General features: G+C 41.1%; 2 protein-coding genes across 2 annotated transcripts; both read left to right on the top strand.

Annotated features, from left to right (window-relative positions):
* Positions 1–2,528: 2,528 nt before the first annotated feature.
* Positions 2,529–9,481, top strand: cluap1 (clusterin associated protein 1). Its single transcript, XM_080883121.1, has 13 exons — positions 2,529–2,617; positions 3,110–3,177; positions 3,297–3,408; positions 3,597–3,681; positions 3,783–3,962; positions 6,698–6,793; positions 7,030–7,113; positions 7,214–7,347; positions 7,437–7,578; positions 7,728–7,800; positions 7,906–8,016; positions 8,268–8,317; positions 9,118–9,481. The coding sequence occupies exons 2-13, from the start codon at positions 3,156–3,158 to the stop codon at positions 9,292–9,294; spliced, it is 1,266 nt and encodes a 421-aa protein (XP_080739247.1). The 5' UTR covers positions 2,529–2,617; positions 3,110–3,155; the 3' UTR covers positions 9,295–9,481.
* Positions 9,482–11,334: 1,853 nt separating this feature from the next.
* ccdc124 (coiled-coil domain containing 124) lies at positions 11,335–18,487 on the top strand. The gene is made up of 5 exons (XM_080883146.1): positions 11,335–11,438; positions 11,944–12,121; positions 16,240–16,438; positions 16,549–16,654; positions 17,916–18,487. The coding sequence occupies exons 2-5, from the start codon at positions 11,963–11,965 to the stop codon at positions 18,118–18,120; spliced, it is 669 nt and encodes a 222-aa protein (XP_080739272.1). The 5' UTR covers positions 11,335–11,438; positions 11,944–11,962; the 3' UTR covers positions 18,121–18,487.

The following is an 18,487-nucleotide window of genomic DNA, read 5'->3' on the forward strand; positions in this document are numbered from 1 at the left end:
CACATCAGTGAGGACCTCTCTTGGACCACCAACACAGCATCACTGGCCAAGAAAGCACTCCCACTCCCCTCAAGACATTTACACCACTCGCCTCACCCGCAAAGCCATCACAATTGTCAACGATGCAACCCACCCCGCGCACTGTCTGTTCAGCCTCCTGCCCTCTGGAAAGAGATACAGAAGTCTCCGCTCCCACACTACCAGGCTCACCAACAGCTTCATCCACCAGGCTGTGAGACTGCTGAACTCTCTTCCCTCCCGGCTCCCAGCCAGCAGAATCACCAGAAGTATAGGAAGACAGATTGGATTCTACCCCTCCCACCCCCACCCACGCACACTCTCCAACAAGGAAACACTCTCTGAACCATCCATCCATCCATTCGCTTATCCTTTTCAGGGTCGCGGGGGGCACTGGAGCCTATCCCAGCTGTCATAGGGCGAGAGGCAGGGTACACCCTGGACAGGTCGCCAGTCTGTCGCAGGGCTAACACATAGGGACAGACAACCATTCGCACTCACATTCACACCTAGTGGCAATTTGGATTATCCAATTAACCTATCCCCACAAGTTGCATGTCTTTGGACGGTGGGAGGAAGCCGGAGTACCCGGAGAGAACCCACGCAAACACGGGGAGAACATGCAAACTCCACACAGAAAGACTGATGGTGGAATTGAACTCAGGACCTTCTTGCTGTGCGGCAACAGTGCTAACCACCGTGCCACCGTGCTGCCACTCTCTGAACCAAGAACTGGAAAACATTCCTGACTGGAAACAACTACCTCTGCATTGCAATTGCACACACACCTGCTGCTATATATTTTTAGTATTTCTTTTAGCACTATTTATATGATTATATTACTATTTATTATCTTATTGTTAGGGCTGTTTTTGTTGTGCATCTGCACCTTATTGTTGTCAATGTCTACGCATGGGACAGTGTGAAACGTAATTTCAATTCCTTTGTATGGCAAGTACATTTGAAGAAATTGACAAATAAAAGTATTCTATTCTATTTACTATTTTACACCTTTTATCATGGACGAAACAGGAAATTATTTTCCTATATAAAGATAATTCAGGGTTTAGATGTTTACCTAAATGTCTTTACAATGACAGAAAGGGGAGTTTCGCTGGTTTCACTTGGTTCACTTACAATCAAAGTTAGCTGCACATGTCCCACAATGAAAAATCAGTTTGACATCCCTGCTCTACACACTTCACACAAATGCAGGAAAAATGCACTCTTCCACATTTCAATAAGACTTTTTATTCAAATGATAATTCTGAAGCATTTTATTTGACTTTTTCCATCTTGTGCTGCTTTACGTTCAACTAAAGATGCAAATACTGTGCTTTCCACTTTATATTTGAAAGTTTAGTTTAGGTTTCTACAGATATAATGTAAAAATCCAATGACTACAGTTATGTAGCCTAAACTATGGGGGGTGCTTCCCAGTCCAATCTGTCGTTTTTACTAACCACAATGTTCTTTTCTTTGCCAAATGATTAACACTTCTCTCCAGTGCCTGTTTCCATATACCTTTTATTCAAAAACTTTTAATTGGGTATTAATTAATAGTTGCTTTTAACCAAAGTATTTCTTTGATATATTTTTAATACACCCACCTTTTTATGTTTTTGGCAAATGATTTGGTATTAACATGCAAATTATCTGCTTTGTTTTATGTTTTGGGACAGTGTGTAAAATGTAGAATTCAATGATTTTGGAAATCTCATAAGCCCACATTTTATTCACAATAGAACATAGAAAGTTTCCATTTATTTCTTTATTTTTTACAGTTGTGCCACAATGGCACACAACTACACTGTATAGAGTGGAATTGTGGATTTGACATCAACCTGAAATGCACACCTCAGATGTCCCTACAGTTCTTGGACATAATATCAAGGCTTAGGGTTGAATGACAACAGCATATAATAAATATGGCCCCTTGAAAGTAACACATCCTGTCTTGTTTTCTCCCATCTACTCGAATGTTTCTAACCCATGAACAGAAAAATCCTGAAACGTTTCAATGATGATTTTGGTTTCTTTGAATTATTGTAGAACACTCTTAAAATCCTGCTCACTGGTAACAATCCTATTGCCCACAGAGCAGAGTATAAATATAAAACTTCTTCACATTTTAAACCAATAATCTATGTGAATATTTTTTCTGATACCCTGTGATTGTTTCTTGTTTATACATTCCTCTTTTAGTTTGGTTTTTTTCATTTTCTTCCCAGTCACTGTGTTGGTTAGTTCCTGTGCAACCTTTGCAAACAGCGAGGGAAACATAAATTTTATAAGTGTAAAAAAAAAAAGATAATAAAAGTATAGAAAACATATTCATAAAAGGTGTAAATTAAAAACCTTTTTAAAAACTTATTGTAGTGTAAAACAAGTGTACACTACTCCTACTTATATATATGTACAGCACAGTCTTGGTGATGCACACCGTGAAGTCCCCACCCCCTCGCCCACGGTTTGCGTAAGATATTTTATCGCAGATAGTATTTTTGAGTGTATTGAGCTTCCGTAGAAGATTTTGGTTTCCATAGAGACCGTCTCTCATAGCGGCCACCGATCACTTAGCTTGGAACAACTAGAACAGGTAATGATGCCCGAAACACAACGTGTTACGTTTAATAACAGCTAACTTCATCGTTGAAAATATATATACTGTCTTTTCACTGATTAACCTAAGGTTAGCCAAAAACTACAAAAAGCGATAGCTTTCTACTCACTTAAATCCTGCTACGAGCTAGCTATGCTTTGTAGTCATAAACATGCTGCTTAAACCAAGATTAGGGTTCACATATAACATACGGTGTCCTGTGCGGGAATACAAATCAGCGGGGAAATCGTCGGTGATTCTATCACAGTTGGTTTTACAGTTTTTTAAAATAGTGACTGAAGTCTGTATTTTAGCATCTGCTGATATGCACAAAGTTTTATGTCGTGAATGATAATCACGTCAGCTCTAATTTAATAAACCCCAAACACTAAATTCTCACTGAAAACCTGCCAGTCTCGGAGAGAAACCTACGTGCACAGTCGGTAGCTCGTCTGCTGTTAACACATGCTCTTTCTTTTTTCCTGCTAGAGGACAAAGTGGTCTAAGCTTTGGCGCACAGTGCAATCGGCTGAAAATGTCTTTCCGAGATTTAAGAAGTAAGTGTTGTTTACTGTCTGCTCTTCGCTGTTTGTAGTGACCACTTTTTTGGTTTGTTTGTTTGTTTTAAGAAGATAACTGAGTGAGAAGTTAATTGGAGTTTTATGTTATGTGTCAGATTTCACAGAAATGATGAGGGCCTTGGGATATCCTCGCTTGATCTCTATGGAGAACTTCAGGACTCCAAATTTCTCTCTTGTGGCAGAAATCCTGAAATGGCTTGTGAAGAGGTATGCTTGAGCCTAAAAAAAGTCAAATTGTTTATCTAAATAATACTGCCACTGTTCTGTCCTCCACATTTTTCTGTCTGCATTTGGACACGGCCATGTTAAAGCATCATGGTTCTAGTGGAGGATACTGTGATATATTTTTGCTTTTCTTTGCCTTTTGCACCCTTTCATTCTTTTCATCCTTATAGATATGAACCTCAGAGTGATGTTCCTACTGATGTGGACACAGAAGCTGACAGGATATTCTTCATCAAGGCTGTGGCCCAGTTCATGGTGACGTATTCTTGGAAGTTTTTTATAGACTGTAGAGTTTATTCTTGGCAAATGAACGTCTGTTATTACTGCATCTTAAACAGTGTCTCCTTGTGTTCCAGGCAACAAAGGCTCACATCAAGCTGAACACTAAGCGTCTCTACCAGGCTGACGGCTATGCAGTGAAAGAGATGCTGAAGATCACCTCAGTCCTGTACAGTGCTATGAAAACCAAGCAGATGGCTCTGGGAGACAAAGTTGAGCAGGACAACAGCAAGTTCAAGTTTGACCTTGGCTCTCGGGTGAGGTGCAAACTACGCTGTGTGTAATGTTATGCCAGTTTTACTAAATCCTCAGTCACATACTTTATTTACATTATGAGACTCTCATTCCTGTGGAATTTAAAAAAGAAAATGGGCACTGGGTGACATTTAATTTGGGGAAGTGTTTGAAACCAAGATAAATTAAAGCAAACACCATATATGCAGTGTTTCAGAATGAAACAGCAATTCTTATTTCCTCACCAGAGCCACTTCTGCTAACTGCAGCTGTAAAATGTCTCAGCGATGAGCAAAGTCTACTAAATGTTCTGAGGATGCTGTGTATTCAGATCCCAACAACAAGTATAAAATTGTCAGTGTTAGCACGTTGTCTAATTAATGTGGCTAACACTAATAAATGGCTTTAATCTTATGAACAGCACAGGGCTGTAGGTTGTGTTTTTACATTACCTTTTGTGCTTCAGTGCAGGATAAATTGAGCTTTTTGCATTTACTTGCGTTTATGTTTCTGTTATTATACAATGGAACAACTGTGAATTGGTGACATAGACATGGCTGGTTAAGACTCTATTCACCAGCAGTCACTTCCAAACATTTTCCAAGCTGTTCATCTGCAAAGTATTGTGATAGAATCACCATGCACACAAATGTAAGACAATAGATACTTAGGTTTTGACGTAAACTGAATAATTAATGTTAGAAGCAACAGATTGTCTTAATTTTCCTTAAGATTGAGTCTTAGTACTAAATTGTATCCAGCTCTGACATACAGTGCTGTGCAAAAATCTTTTTTGTACAATTCTAACAAGCTTAATTTTGTGTGACCACCTTTTATTCTTCAACACAGCCTGAACTCCGTTAGCCAAGTTTTCTTCTCATTTCTGAGTAATTCTCAGGAATAGTTCTCCAGGCTTCTTGAAGGACATTCAGTGTTTTTCTTTGAATGTTCACTGTCTTTTGTTTGGTTTTCTGTCCAGACGAGCCCACACTGCTTCAATAATGTTGAGGTCCGGGCTCTGGGAGGGCCAGTCCATGGCTAATAAGTGTAATTTGTAGTCCTGTAAATGTGCCTGTCTTTTTCCACATTTCTGTTTTGACAGACAGTGATTTTTGTCTACTGTAGATGTGCTCCTATGCAGTCCAAGATCGAATGACCTATGTATCTGTCGAATGCTGACTGGCTGACAAGTTGGCCAGAAAAGGGAAGGAAGCAACAGGAGGGTTCAAAGGGAATGTGAGAACCGCAAAAAAAACTCTTCAAATATTAAAAAAATATATATAGTATGAGAAGTACAGACAGCGGCTGTAGTGGACACGTTTCATTGTTTTCAACACTCGGTTTCACTTCAGATTTTTTTATGTTACAACTTCACTCTTCTCCACTGCTGGCTGATGGACCAACAACAGAACAAACAAGAATTGCCTACAGACTAGTTGCACCACATACTTTGTAGGCTGTCTACATCAACAACAAAGCTCTCTGCAGGAGACGGGCCATCCAGGGACATAAATTCAAGAATAGTTCTCCAAGCTCCTCAAAGGACATTCAAAGCTCTGCTTTGGATGCTGGCTGTCTTTTGTTTAGGTTTTCTGGCAAGATGATTCCACACTGCTTCAATAATGTTGAGATACGGGATCTGGGAAGGTCAGTTCATGTCTGATAGTGCTCCTCTGTTTTTCTTCTACACTGGCAGTGTGTTTGAAATCATTGCCATGCTAAAAAGGAAGTCGCTGACAATCAAACGCTTTCCAGATGGTATTGCATGGCAGATCAAAAACTGATGGTTCTTTTCTGTTCCCATTTTACTATAAATATTGACAAGATCCACATCACCACTGGCTGAAATGCAGCCTCCAACCATGACAGAGCCTCTACAGTGTTTTACACATGGCTGTAGACACTGCTGTACCTCTCTCATAACCCCTGAACATATTGGCAGTGATTCGCTTCATAAGACGTGTTGTCACTAATTTTTAGTGCAGGTCTTGTGTAATTTGTTATGCTTCAGCCTTTTCTTACTGAAGCTTTGGTAAACGATAGCTGCATTACTGAAAGGTCTCAGGTCTTGTATCATGTCTTTGCTGGATTTTCTTTTGTTTTATTCCTTAAGGACATAACTTTCAGACACTGTGCACCTTTTTTGGCCTAAATTATTTTTTTAGGCCTGTTGGCCTGGTTTCCTTAGATATGGCACATTTTCAACTAATAGTTCTTTTGTTGTTGCAAAAATCATTTTTTATGCCTGTCAAACAGTGTTTTTGTCTTTGACATTTTTTGTATTAAATTTTGCGACAGACTCTTAGTTATAAAGGTCTCAAGACCACTTTTGAAAATCCTAACAAGGGCTGGCTTCTTGGTAATAAAGCATATTTTTAAATGAAGGGTGGCTTTTGCACAGCTCTGTATACGGATGTATATCCAACACTTTAACCTGTGCTTTTCGTCCCACATCCTATGCACCGTCCCGCAAAAATAACAAGAGTACAAGTATAAATAGAAACAAGGATGTTTCTGCAGTGTGTGCTCTACAAGACTATAAATCAAGCTGTACAATAACCAGGTGGTATCTTTAATCTACACAAACCATATTATTTACTTTTTAATCTTTGCTTTATATCATTTAAAACATTGTTTTTACATGGAGATAGCTTTTTCTACGTGTTTGTTATTTTTTATTTTTAAAAATCAATATTATAGTAAATCCTTGGTAGAGGAAAAAACTTTCTGATTAGCTCTCACGTTGTCTTTATTCTAGATTTCAGATCTTAAAGCAGCTCGGCAGCTGGCGTCCGAGGTCACGTCCAAAGGAGCATCCTTATATGACTTACTGGGGAAGGAGGTGGACTTAAGGGTAAGGGGAAAACATGGATATGATTTTAAGAAACGGTGACTAACTTAACTAACATTTTAATGTTCAGCTGTTCAAATCTGAGTGCTGGTGAGCTCAGTAACATTTTTTTAATTTTTTTACAGTAAATATAATTTCAGATGAACGTAGTTGTACAATTATTGGGCTGTCTCTTTGAAAGACATCATTCAGTAGCACAGGGGTTTACTTTGCTGTCTTTATTTTCACTTTGCTCACAGGAAATGAGAAGTGCAGCCATTGCCAGACCTCTGGAGATCATTGAGACTGAAAAGGCCCTGAGAGCTGCCATCAAGGAGGTTTTGGTCTGTAATTTTGGTAGCAGATTTCAAAATTCACAGGGGACATGCTTATACCTCCCAAGTACCGTAATACTGACTTTGTTGCTATGTCTTTGTGTTAAAGAAAAGTGTGGATAAGACCAAAGACATGCTGAATAACGTTGTTTCCGATGAGGCCACTCTGGATGGCAAGATAGAAAAGAAGAAGCAGGAGTTGGAGAGGAATCGGAAGAGGCTCCAGACCCTGCAGAGTGTCAGGTGGGTATGAAGTTTTCTCTCCTCAACTAAAAACAAGTCTTTAAACAAAACTTAGACAAACAGGTTATTGTTCTTCCTTAACCTCTTAGACCAGCGTTCATGGATGAATACGAGAAGATCGAGGAAGATCTGCAGAAACACTATGAGACCTACGTGGAGAAGTTCAGAAACCTCTCCTTTCTGGAGTCTCAGCTTAATGAGTACCACAGACTGGAACAGGAGAGGTTTGAGGTGCGTGAATATACAATATGCAAAGCATTTTTTCTCAAATGTTCTACAAATGAATGTCCCATAAAATTGTATGACTAACATTCATACAATTTGTCCCAGTCATGCACATGCAAACTTTATGTCTGTGTTATTTTCTTTCTCCGCTGCAGGAAGCTGAAAACACTCTGAGGTTAATGCAGAGCAAACTGAGAGAAGAGGAAAGGGAGCTGATGAAGAGTTCCTGTAAGATAAACAAACACAGAGTTAAAGACAAAAACCTGTCGCACAATCCCATCCAAACCTTTCTATAACTTTTCACACTACTTTCACACGATATGTCGTCTACAGTGAAAGACGAGGACTCGGACATAGACGTTCCCGAGGATGAAGGTTCAGACAGTGACATGGAGGAATTGCGTCCCGCTAAGCCACATCTCACACGAAATGGCCTCATGACAGGTATGCAGACTGGGGATAGCCACATCCATGTTATGATCAATTCTCACCTGCATAAAGTGAAGCCATTATTTAAGTAGATGGTCTGGTTGTTTACTGTGTCTAAGTGCTTTCTATCAAACATCACACACATTCATGCTGCAGTGTTTAATGTAGACACTGATTGGTTCTCAAAAAACCAAAGAACATCAAGCCATGCAATAACAACACCTTTCACGTTCCTTGAACATTGCCTCCTTGTGTCCCTCCTTTAGGCAGAGGAGCACGTTTCATCGGGAACATGCAGGGTGGTGACAGTGATGAGGTTAGTAATCTTTTAACTTCCTTGGTTTCTTTTTCTCCTCTTTTGCTGAGCTATACTTGAGTTCTTTTGTGTTGATTTTGGCTTGCAGGTGTCCCAGATGGTGCTCACTGCTCATGACTTGCACTTTAACCTTTATCTGTCATTTCTAGCTGATTCTCCTGTTCAATCTCTGATCAGTTTCTTCCCCGTTTTCGGTTTCCAACTTGTTATCTAAGGCCCTTTTAGCTGTTTCCAGAACATCATTCCCCCATAAGAAAAAACACCGGAAAGGAAAGGTTTGTGCCGGACCAAGATCTAGTTCACTCCCCTTTTCCTCTTCGTGCATCTAAAAGAAAAATCCATTCTCAAATCCTCATACAGTAGGGAATATCCCACATGACATAGCCTGATGATTATGTTCAAGCTACTCCAGACAGAAAAGCAGAAGTGGGTCCAAAGCCTTTGTAAAGCCCTTTTTTAAACATTTATTTCTGTTATTTCCATTACCAGTCTTGTGATTTCATTGTACACTGATGTAGCTACAGGCATAGAACTGTTTCTCATCCAGAGAAGATTTTAACCATTTCATTTTTTAACTATGATGGTGTTTCTGAGTTGGATTACAGGGTGGATTTTTCATGTACTGCAGGAGCTCCCTTTAAACGAGTCATGGACGTGGTTATGCCCCCCCACACCCAAATCCCTTTTCTGATGAACATAGCGATTTCTGTTGTGGTTTCACATTTTGTGTTGGAAATATTTTCAGTCGTGCATTGGACTGGACTCTAATTGTTGTGGTCATTATTCACTGCTGTTCCCAGACTGAAGATAGTGAGATTGATGTGGACGAGGATGATGAGGAAGATGACGAAGGTGAGGAGGACGAGAGCAAGGATTTGGAGGACGAGAGCTTGGAGGACCCCATATCCAGGGGTCCTCGACCCTCAAGAGGGGGTATGAGGCCCCCCCTGCTTGAGGAAAGTGACAATGACTTCTGAATAAAGAACACTCACACATGATGAGCTCCAGCTAGTTTTTATTCCAGCTCTAGTTAGACCGTCCAAGAAATATGCATTATTGTTTCACAGCGTGCTGTTTTTGAACCTTAATTGTCAATATAGTTCATGTTCTTTGATATTTGAGTAAAATATTTGTCATAATAAAATATTAAATATTTTATTTTAACATGTCCTCTGTGTGTTGTGACATTTTATTATTCTCTGAGAGAGTCAACCATATTTTGAAATTTTATACTTTATATGGCACAACATTTGAGTAGTTTTCACACCTCTGTAGCCATTAAATAAATGACTTACTAGTGGTGAAGAATCTTTTAGGTTTTTTTTAGTTTATGTGCTCAAAATATGACAAAAAATAGACATATAGGGATAAATGAAAGGTGGAGAAAAAAAGAAACTGTTGCAATTCTGAAGATTTGCAGCAGTCAGTGCTTGATATAAGTATGTAAGGTCCATTGATTACCTACAGTGATGCAAAGTGTGGTGAGGTGGATTAAAAAACAAACCTCATTCACCCTGGACATTAAAGACAAAGCTAAGATGGCCACAGTCAAATGATAAAACTGGGTTTACCTGTATTAGCCAACTGGCTGATCTACACCATGGCTGCAGTGATCATGGAGATGCTTGGCATTAAGATGAACAGCCACAAAGAGTAGTATCCTCCATAGAGAAGGAGACTAGAGGCTAAGATCAAGGTAGCACAGAGGGAAGTTAACCAACTATCAGAGCTGAAGAAAGGGGTGTCTAAGACGTGGCTGCACAAATAAACCAGCTGCTAGTAGATGACACACACCCGGAATGGCTAACTGAAGGCCAGACAGTTCTGATCCCCGAGCATCCCTAGAAGAGGCCGGTTTCATCCAACTACTGGAAAAAACCTGCCTCAGTATGACATGGAAGCTCCTGTCAGGCATCATAACAGCTGAGAAGAACAGGCTTGTGGATCAATACATGAGCAGGGCACAGAAAGGAACTGGCAGTAATACCAGAGGGGCAAAACAGACAGATACAGAACAGCCGCTTGAGACTGCAAGACCAGACTGACCCACCTGTGCACTGTCTGGATTAACTACAAGAAGGCCTATGACTCAGTGCCCCACACATGGATCATGGAATTCCTAGAAGCGTACAATATCAACAGGACTCTAAGAGCATTCCTCAGGAACTCATTGGGAATGTGGCAAAAAACACTAGAGGCCAACTTCAAGCCTCTAGCAAAAGCAGCCATCAAGTCATAACTATGGATACCAACTATGGAATGGAGCAATTGGAGATGGATTGCTATTCTGAGTGACAGCAACATCAGGAAGAAGCACAACACAAGAAGCTTGAAAACTACCAAGGGCTGAGCTTGAGAAGATGTGGAACGTGAAGGCATCAGTGATCCCAGTGGTAATCGGAGCACTTGGTGCAGTGACCAACAAGCTATGTGACTGGCCCCAGCAGATCCCAGGTACAACATCTTTCCAGAGGAGTGCAGTCCTAGGAACAGCTAAGATACTGTGTAGGACCCTCAAGCTCCCAGAGGACCCAAGCTTGAAGGATTGAGACCACCAGCAGGGGCCAGAGGGGGATTGTTTTGTTTTGTTTTTTTGCTGTTTTTTTTGGATACATATAAATTCAGTATTTCCAGGTGTTATCGTAAATTTCGTGTTAGCTTCTCAAAATGTAAACATACTAGATTTTAAAAAAAAATAATAACAAGAATTTTTAAGTTACAAACTGTAGTTATTTATTTATTGTGGTGGAAACGAGCTTCCATATATTCCCGCCACCGGAAAAAACAAATGAATGTATAAAATAAAAGAATTTTTAACAATCTAGTAATTGGGTTATTTCTCAAAATTAGTATCTTGAAATTTCAATTTATATAATTAAAAAAAACTTGCTTCCATACTCATGACCATACTGAAATGTGTGTTTAATCATTTTGAAGTTTAACAAAGAATTAACAAAAACACATGTTTACTATTTTCTACAGTCCTAGCTGTTTACAGTATAATTGTGCTGCGTAACGTCATCAGTGAGCGCGCTGGTTTTCGGAGAGGAGGTGGCGGATGCCGCTTCGAAATAACAGTAAACTGTCGTCTACCTACGACCTGGTTCTTCTTTCATTACTGGTATGAAACCACGTTTATAATTAACTTAACGTATGTCATTGGGAATGTCATATCAGCTAAAATTTGGCTAAGTAACAGAGGAAACGGGAATGTAGTTGATAGCCAAACAAGTCTGGCGCATCCTCAAGCCAACTGCAGCTAGCTGATGCTAACTAGCTGTACTGACAGGCAAACTGCAACCATTTCAATGATTGTGGAGATTAAAGTATGCATTGCCGTTTTCAGGCCAAAGTATAGCTAATTAAGTTAACTATTTACACGAACTGTGTGTTATGTAACCTACGATCCAGCTGAAGATAAATGTTAAGGTCCTGAAAGAGCTCCTGCGCATTGCCTGTCATGTAAACGTTCTATAAATGAACAATATATCCGTTGATAAATGCCTCGAGAATGTGTTTTTTTATTGTGTTGCATTCAAAATAAAAAGTCTGGCTCAATATTGTGCGTCAGTATTGAAACGTTTCTTAGTCTTATCTTGGCCCTCTTGTCTTGGCTTGTCCCTCAGTTGAAAAACAGCTGTTGGGATGCCAAAGAAATTCCAGGGTGAGAACTCCAAGGCGGCCACGGCCAGAGCCCGAAAAGCTGAGGCTAAGGCAGTGGCAGACGCCCGCAAGAAGCAGCAAGAAGAAGATGCTCTCTGGCAGGAAACTGACAAGCATGTACTCAAAAAAGAGCAAAGGAAGGTAAGCTCTTTCTTTAGCCAGGTGTGAAGTACAATTTCATCTTCAATGTACTTGAAGATATATATACTTGAATATATATATGTATGTATGTATGTATATATATATATATATATATATATATATATATATATATATATATATATATATATATATATGAGAGAGATAGAGAGAGAGAGAGAGAGAGAGAGAGAGAGAGAGATAAGATAGAACTTTATTAATCCCTCGGGTGGGTTCCTCTGGGAAATTCGATTTCCAAAAAAGCACAGCACCGACAGAAGTTACAGTTACAGAATGTTATATATATATATACACACATACACACACATATATAAATACAGAGACAAATATAAATAAAATATACAAAGGGGATAAATAGAATAAATAGGAATAAAAAATAAAAATACAAGTGAATTGCACATTTCAAGTATTGAGGTCTATTGCACTGTTGACTATTTACAAAAAGTATTCCACAAGGTAGTGAACAGTGAGGTGAAGAGGCACTACAGCTTAGTTGTTCCCCCCTCCTTTGTCCTCCTGTTTCCCCTCCCTCTCCCCTCCAGAGAGGAGTTAAACAGTTTGATGGCGTGTGGGACAAAGGAGTTTTTAAGTCTGTTAGTTCTTGTCTTGGGGAGAAGCAACCTGTCACTGAACAGACTCTTCTGGTTGTTTATGGCCGTGTGCAGAGGATGCCCAGCATTGTTCATAATGTCCATCAGTTTCTTTAATGTCCTTTTCTCTGCCACTGTCACCAGAGTGTCCAGCTTCATGCTGACCACAGAGCTAGCCTTCCTGATCAGTTTCTCCAGCCTGGATGAGTCCTTCTTTGCTGTGCTGCTCCCCCAGCACACCACAGCATAGAAAAGTACTCCAGCAACCACCGACTGGTAAAACATCCTCAGGAGCTTCCTGCAGATGTTAAAAGACCTCAGCCTCCTGAGGAAGTACAGTCGGCTTTGGGCTTTTTTTTATACAGGTGCTCTGTGTTGCATGACCAGTCCAGTTTATTGTCCACCCACAGCCCGAGGTACTTGTACTTGTTGACCACCTCCACCTCCTCCCCCTCTATCTGAACCGGCAGTGGACCTGCTCTAGACCTCCCGAAGTCCACAACCAGTTCCTTAGTCTTTGAGGTGTTGAGTTGCAGGTGGTTTGTGTGACTCCATGCGACAAAGTTCCTCACCAGACTTCTGTACTCCTCTTCCTGATCATCCCAGATACACCCCATGATGGCCGTGTCATCTGCAAACTTCTGAATATGGCATAATTCAGAGTTGTAGCAGAAGTCAGAGGTGTACAGGGTGAAGAGAAGAGGGGACAGCACAGTTCCCTGTGGTGCTCCTGTGCTGCTGACCACTGTGTCAGACGTGATGTCCTTCAGCCTGACGTACTGTGGTCTGTCGGTGAGGTAGTCGGAGATCCAAGCCACCAGGCAGGGGTCCACCTCCATCCTGTTCAGTTTTTCCTGAAGCATACAGGGCCGGATGGTATTAAAGGCACTGGAAAAGTCAAGAAACAGGATCCTGACCGTGCCTTTTCCCCCATCCAGGTGTGAGTGGGCTCTGTGTAGGAGGTACAGGATGGCATCCTCCACTCCGACACCCGCCTTGTATGCAAACTGTAGTGGGTCCTGGGCATGTTGTACCTGTGGTCGGAGGAGGTTGAGGAAGAGCCGCTCTAGAGTCTTCATAAGATGTGACGTCAGTGCCACCGGTCGGAAGTCATTCAGCTCATTGGGCCGGTTCCTTTTGGGGACCGGGACGATGCAGGATGTCTTCCATAGGGCGGGCACTCTCCCCAGTCGCAGACTGAGGTTGAAGACTCGTTGTAGCGGCTCCCCAAGTTCAGCAGCACACGCCTTTAGCATCCTAGGACACACCTTGTCTGGGCCTGCTGCCTTTCTGGAGCGAAGCTTCCTCAGTTGTCTCCTGACCTGATCCACTGTGACACTGGGAGATATTTGGGAGGAGGGGAGGGGGGGAGATGTCTTGCTGCTGAAAGAGGGATTGGAGGAGGGGGGTGTCATGGTGTCAGGAAGGGGGGGAAGCGAGGGAGGTAGGAGAGTGGGGAGAGGACTCTGTAGTGAAGGTGAGGGTGGGGGGGTTGTGGGCTGGTCAAACCTGTTGAAGAAGTTGTTGAGTTCGTTTGCCTTCTCCACAGTCCCCCCCACTGTGCTTTTCTTGGTGTTGTGGCCTGTGATGGTTTTCACACCATTCCAGACCTCCCTCATATTGTTCCTCTCCAACTTCTGCTCCGCCTTCCTGCTGTAGGTGTCCTTTGCTTCCCTCAGGCAGCGTTTCACCTCCCGCTGTGCTGCTTTCATCTCCTCCTTCACTTTGCTCCTGAAAGCCTTCTTCTTCATGTTGAGGACAGGTTTGACTTCCTGTGTTACCCACGGTTTGTTATTAGGATAACACCGTACCGTCTTAGCAGGGGCGACTGTGTCCACACAAAAGTTGAGGTAGTCTGTAAGACAGTGTGTCGCCCCCTCTATGTCCTCACCATGTGGGCTCAGGAGCACATCCCAGTCTGTGGTGTCATAGCAGTCTCTCAGAGCATATATATATATATATATATATATATATATATATATATATATATATATATATATATATATACACACATATGAGAGCAGCTGAAAGAAGTTAGCACTGACAAACTAACCAATCCCAACCAGTACGTATTTCTTTAACTATCCCATAGCACCTTGACTAGATGCTTTTGGCAGCCATCCATTATCTTCTGGCTGGATATTTGATTACTCTTCTTGGAAAAGTGGTAGAATAAGACTCTACCAAGACTTCATTTAAATCGGATGGGTTCCTGGCAACCACCCTACCTACTTCTAAGCATACTTTGCAAATTTTCAGTAAATTTGTAGTTCACATATTTACTGAAAATGTGTTTAATGATAGCCTGCGTTACCAATTCCAAAACCAGCATTGATGCGTGTTTAGAATCATTGTGCTTTTGGAAGACTCAACTGTGTCCAAGTTTGAACCATCTAGTTGATGATTTGACATGAAGTTAAAGAATTTGAAGGTAGTCCTCCTTTTTAGTCATTGTGCAGTGTACCAGTACCACTAGCAACAAAATAGCCCCAGAGCATTATGCTACCACCACCATTATTGATAGTTGTTACAATGTTCTTAGGTTTGAAAGCCTCACCTTTACTCGTCCAAACACACTTCTTGTCACTGTGACCAAATAATTCCATCTTTGTCTCAGCTGACTTTTCTCCAGAGGGCTTTGGCTTGTCCTTGTGGGCAGCTTCAGTCAAATTTGAGGGTGATGATTTTGTAACCTGGGCTTCTTTCTTTGTTGATACCTTCTCAGTCCATGGTGATATAAAACTTGCTTCACTGTGGTCAGTGACACTGTGGCGCTTCAGCAGTTTACAGGCTTAGTTTCTGAGTTGTTCCTGAACATCCTAAACCAATTTGCTGTCATCCCAGGATGACACTTTGGGTGTTCTTCCAGACTTTGATAAAGAAGTGACAAATCTGAATAACTTGTACACAACTTGTACAGCTGTTTAAACCGGTGATCCTGGAATCTGTAGTTGTTTGGAAATGTCTCCAAGTGAACTTTCCAACTTGTGTTAATATACAGCTCTCCTTCTTAGATCTTCACGGAGTTCTTTGGCTTTTCCATTTGTTCTGAGTATTGGTCAATCCAGTTAGTACTGTCAAACAAATCCTTTTTATGCTGGTAAAAAGAAATTAGCAGTTGTAGTCAAAGATTATCTAGTTAATAGGCCTTGATTGGGTATATATAAAACAGTTAGTGCATCTGCATGTGTTCAGGCAGTGGTACTTGACTTACTATGTGAAAAAAAGCTGTGTGTTATGTTTGCTTTAGTAGAGATTATCAGGCATTACTCTGCACTGCTTCACATCATGTCATACATAGACATGTACTGACTAGACTGGAGAGACATGTGTCCGGGGATTTATTTAGTCATTTCTTTTTCAAACTCATTGTGCTCTGTACAGACAGTACATGTATGGTTGTGATCTAATCTCATGCGCCTTAATACATGTAGTGACCAAAATAACCAAATCTTTAAGCACAGAAGAGCAGTGAGTCTTTTCTCTCAGATACTTTTTCTGATGTTGCAGGATGACAAGGAGAAAAAGAGGCTGGAACTCCTTGAGAGGAAAAAGGAAAATCAGCGACTTCTCGATGAGGAGAATGCTAGACTGAAAGGCAGGTCCCAGCAGGGCGCTGGATCTGGTGGGAAAGTGACTCGTGCACAGATCGAGGAGACGCTTCGCAATGAGCAGCAGCAGCAAGAGCAGGACCAGCTCAAACCGAAAGGTTGAGCACATTTTGAAGACAAGCATGTGCTTGTAGAGTAATAAAATCGTCATAAGATTCATAGATGATCTAGATTTGTAATTGTGCCATGTTAAAATTTCTTCCCACAGAGAAAAGCCACCTGGAAACTCCATTGGAGGAGAATGTGAACAGAGTTATCCCTGAAGAAGGAACCGTGGAAGCCAGAACAATAGAAGATGCCATCGCTGTTCTCAGGTATTAATTATGTCCAGAGGTGGGAAAAGTACAGATATTCTGTAATTAAGTAGAAGTACAGATACTAGTATTAAAAAATACTCCAGTAAAAGTTGAAGTACCGGTTAAACTTCTTTACTTAGGAAAACTAAAAAAGTACAGGCTTTGAAATGTACTCAAAGTAAAAAAGGTAAAAGTAGCTCCTTAAAGAACACTTCTACCATCTACTTTTATACAAAGCCAACTGAACCTTGTTCTGCATTAATGTGACAATAAAATAATATTAGTATGTAGGAAAACAAACTTAATTTTAGTCTAAATTTTAGTTCTAATAAAGGTATTCCGCTCAAATCAGTGAAGTAGAACATCAGGAGAGAAAAAGAGGAAAAATTTTAGAGGGTGACTTTGCTTCAAACAGGAAGAGCAGGTAGAGGTTAAAGTAGATCCAGCAGGTTGGGGAACCCTGGAATTGTTTATAGAAAAATAATTTCTACACACCTTACACACCTGATGTTTCATGAGTTGTCCTGACTGATTCTCATCCTCTACACTGACAGTATTCTGTTTACGCTGTTGCTATATTAGACGCAACTTACGGACACCTGCAGTCACTCTGCTGTTGCGGCAAAAAAGAAATAAAAACACAACCCACTTTAACCCCGGACTACTGAACACAGTTTTGCCTCTTTCGTCTCTTTTTATGTGACATCCTTTGGTGATTAATAAACGAACTAGTGCTGTCAGCGTCAATCTGGCTAAAATGACGTTAACGCCATAACCGCATTAACGCAGCAAATCTCCGTTAGCGCGGATCGCCCCGTGCGTGGGGCTGCACGGCCCTAATGCGTTAACGAGCTCGTTAACGTATTAGGGCCGTGCAGCCTCACGCACGGGGCGATCTGCGCTAACTCGATAACAGAGATTTGCTGCATTAATGCGGTTATGGCGTTAACGTCATTTTAGCCAGATTAACACTGACAGCACTAAAACGAACATGACTGCCTTTCATGTGTTTAGGTTCAAATCGGTTTGATATTTCGAGGCCTTCAGTGATGTGTAATAATAACTCTCCTCAAATGCTTTAAAGCAAAAGTAATGAGCCTGTTTTAAAAATGTAAGGAGTAGAAAAAACAGGTACCTGAAAATTCAACTTAAGCACAGTAACAACGTATATGTACTAACCCTACCTAACCCTAACCTCTGATTATGCGTGAGGCTTCCTGTTGTACTTGTGCAAATGTTAACAATACACAATCACTCAGTGTGTCTTCCTGTGTTTCAGCGTGGGGCCCGAGGACCTGGACCGTCACCCGGAGCGCAGGATGAAAGCGGCATTTGCCGCTTACGAGCAAGAAAACATGCCTCGTCTAAAACAGGAGAATCCCAACATGAGATTGTCACAACTGAAACAGCAATTGAAGAAAGAATGGGCAAAAGCACCAGAAAACCCCCTCAACCAGCGCTTTTCCACCTACAACACAAAGTGAAATCGTGTTCACTAATGAAAACTGTCTGCCTATACACACTGGGGACTTCCATTGAAAAATTAAATAATTTCTTTGGGGGAAAAAATGAGTTCTGCTGACGAGAGCTTCACCGTTATCAGTCTCTCCAGTGCCACAGGACCTGACTTATTTTTTCATTCACTAACGAGGAGAGACTCATCATGACCCATCAAATAAAAACTGATCCTCATGTTTGTGCACACAGCCTCTAATGAGGCATCTCAGCATCTAATAAATGTAACTGCTTTTCTCTCTCTCTCTCTCTCTCCCTCTCTTTTTTTCCCCCTAGCACTCCTGGCAAGGTGGGAAGCCAGATGTTTTGAGAATAACTTATTAAAGTTCACTGCTC

The sequence above is a fragment of the Rhamphochromis sp. 'chilingali' genome, assembly GCF_963969265.1.
Source record: "Rhamphochromis sp. 'chilingali' genome assembly, chromosome: 5".
Classification (NCBI taxonomy): domain Eukaryota; kingdom Metazoa; phylum Chordata; class Actinopteri; order Cichliformes; family Cichlidae; genus Rhamphochromis; species Rhamphochromis sp. 'chilingali'.

Excerpts from the sequence above, each read along its gene's own strand:
- ccdc124 (XM_080883146.1), top strand. The coding sequence starts at position 11,963 with ATGCCAAAGAAATTCCAGGGTGAGAACTCCAAGGCGGCCACGGCCAGA. Across the intron at positions 12,122-16,239 it reads TCAAAAAAGAGCAAAGGAAG|GATGACAAGGAGAAAAAGAG; the intron begins GTAAGCTCTTTC and ends CTGATGTTGCAG. Across the intron at positions 16,655-17,915 it reads GATGCCATCGCTGTTCTCAG|CGTGGGGCCCGAGGACCTGG; the intron begins GTATTAATTATG and ends CCTGTGTTTCAG.
- cluap1 (XM_080883121.1), top strand. The coding sequence starts at position 3,156 with ATGTCTTTCCGAGATTTAAGAA. Across the intron at positions 3,409-3,596 it reads CTGAAATGGCTTGTGAAGAG|ATATGAACCTCAGAGTGATG; the intron begins GTATGCTTGAGC and ends TCATCCTTATAG. Across the intron at positions 6,794-7,029 it reads GGAAGGAGGTGGACTTAAGG|GAAATGAGAAGTGCAGCCAT; the intron begins GTAAGGGGAAAA and ends CTTTGCTCACAG.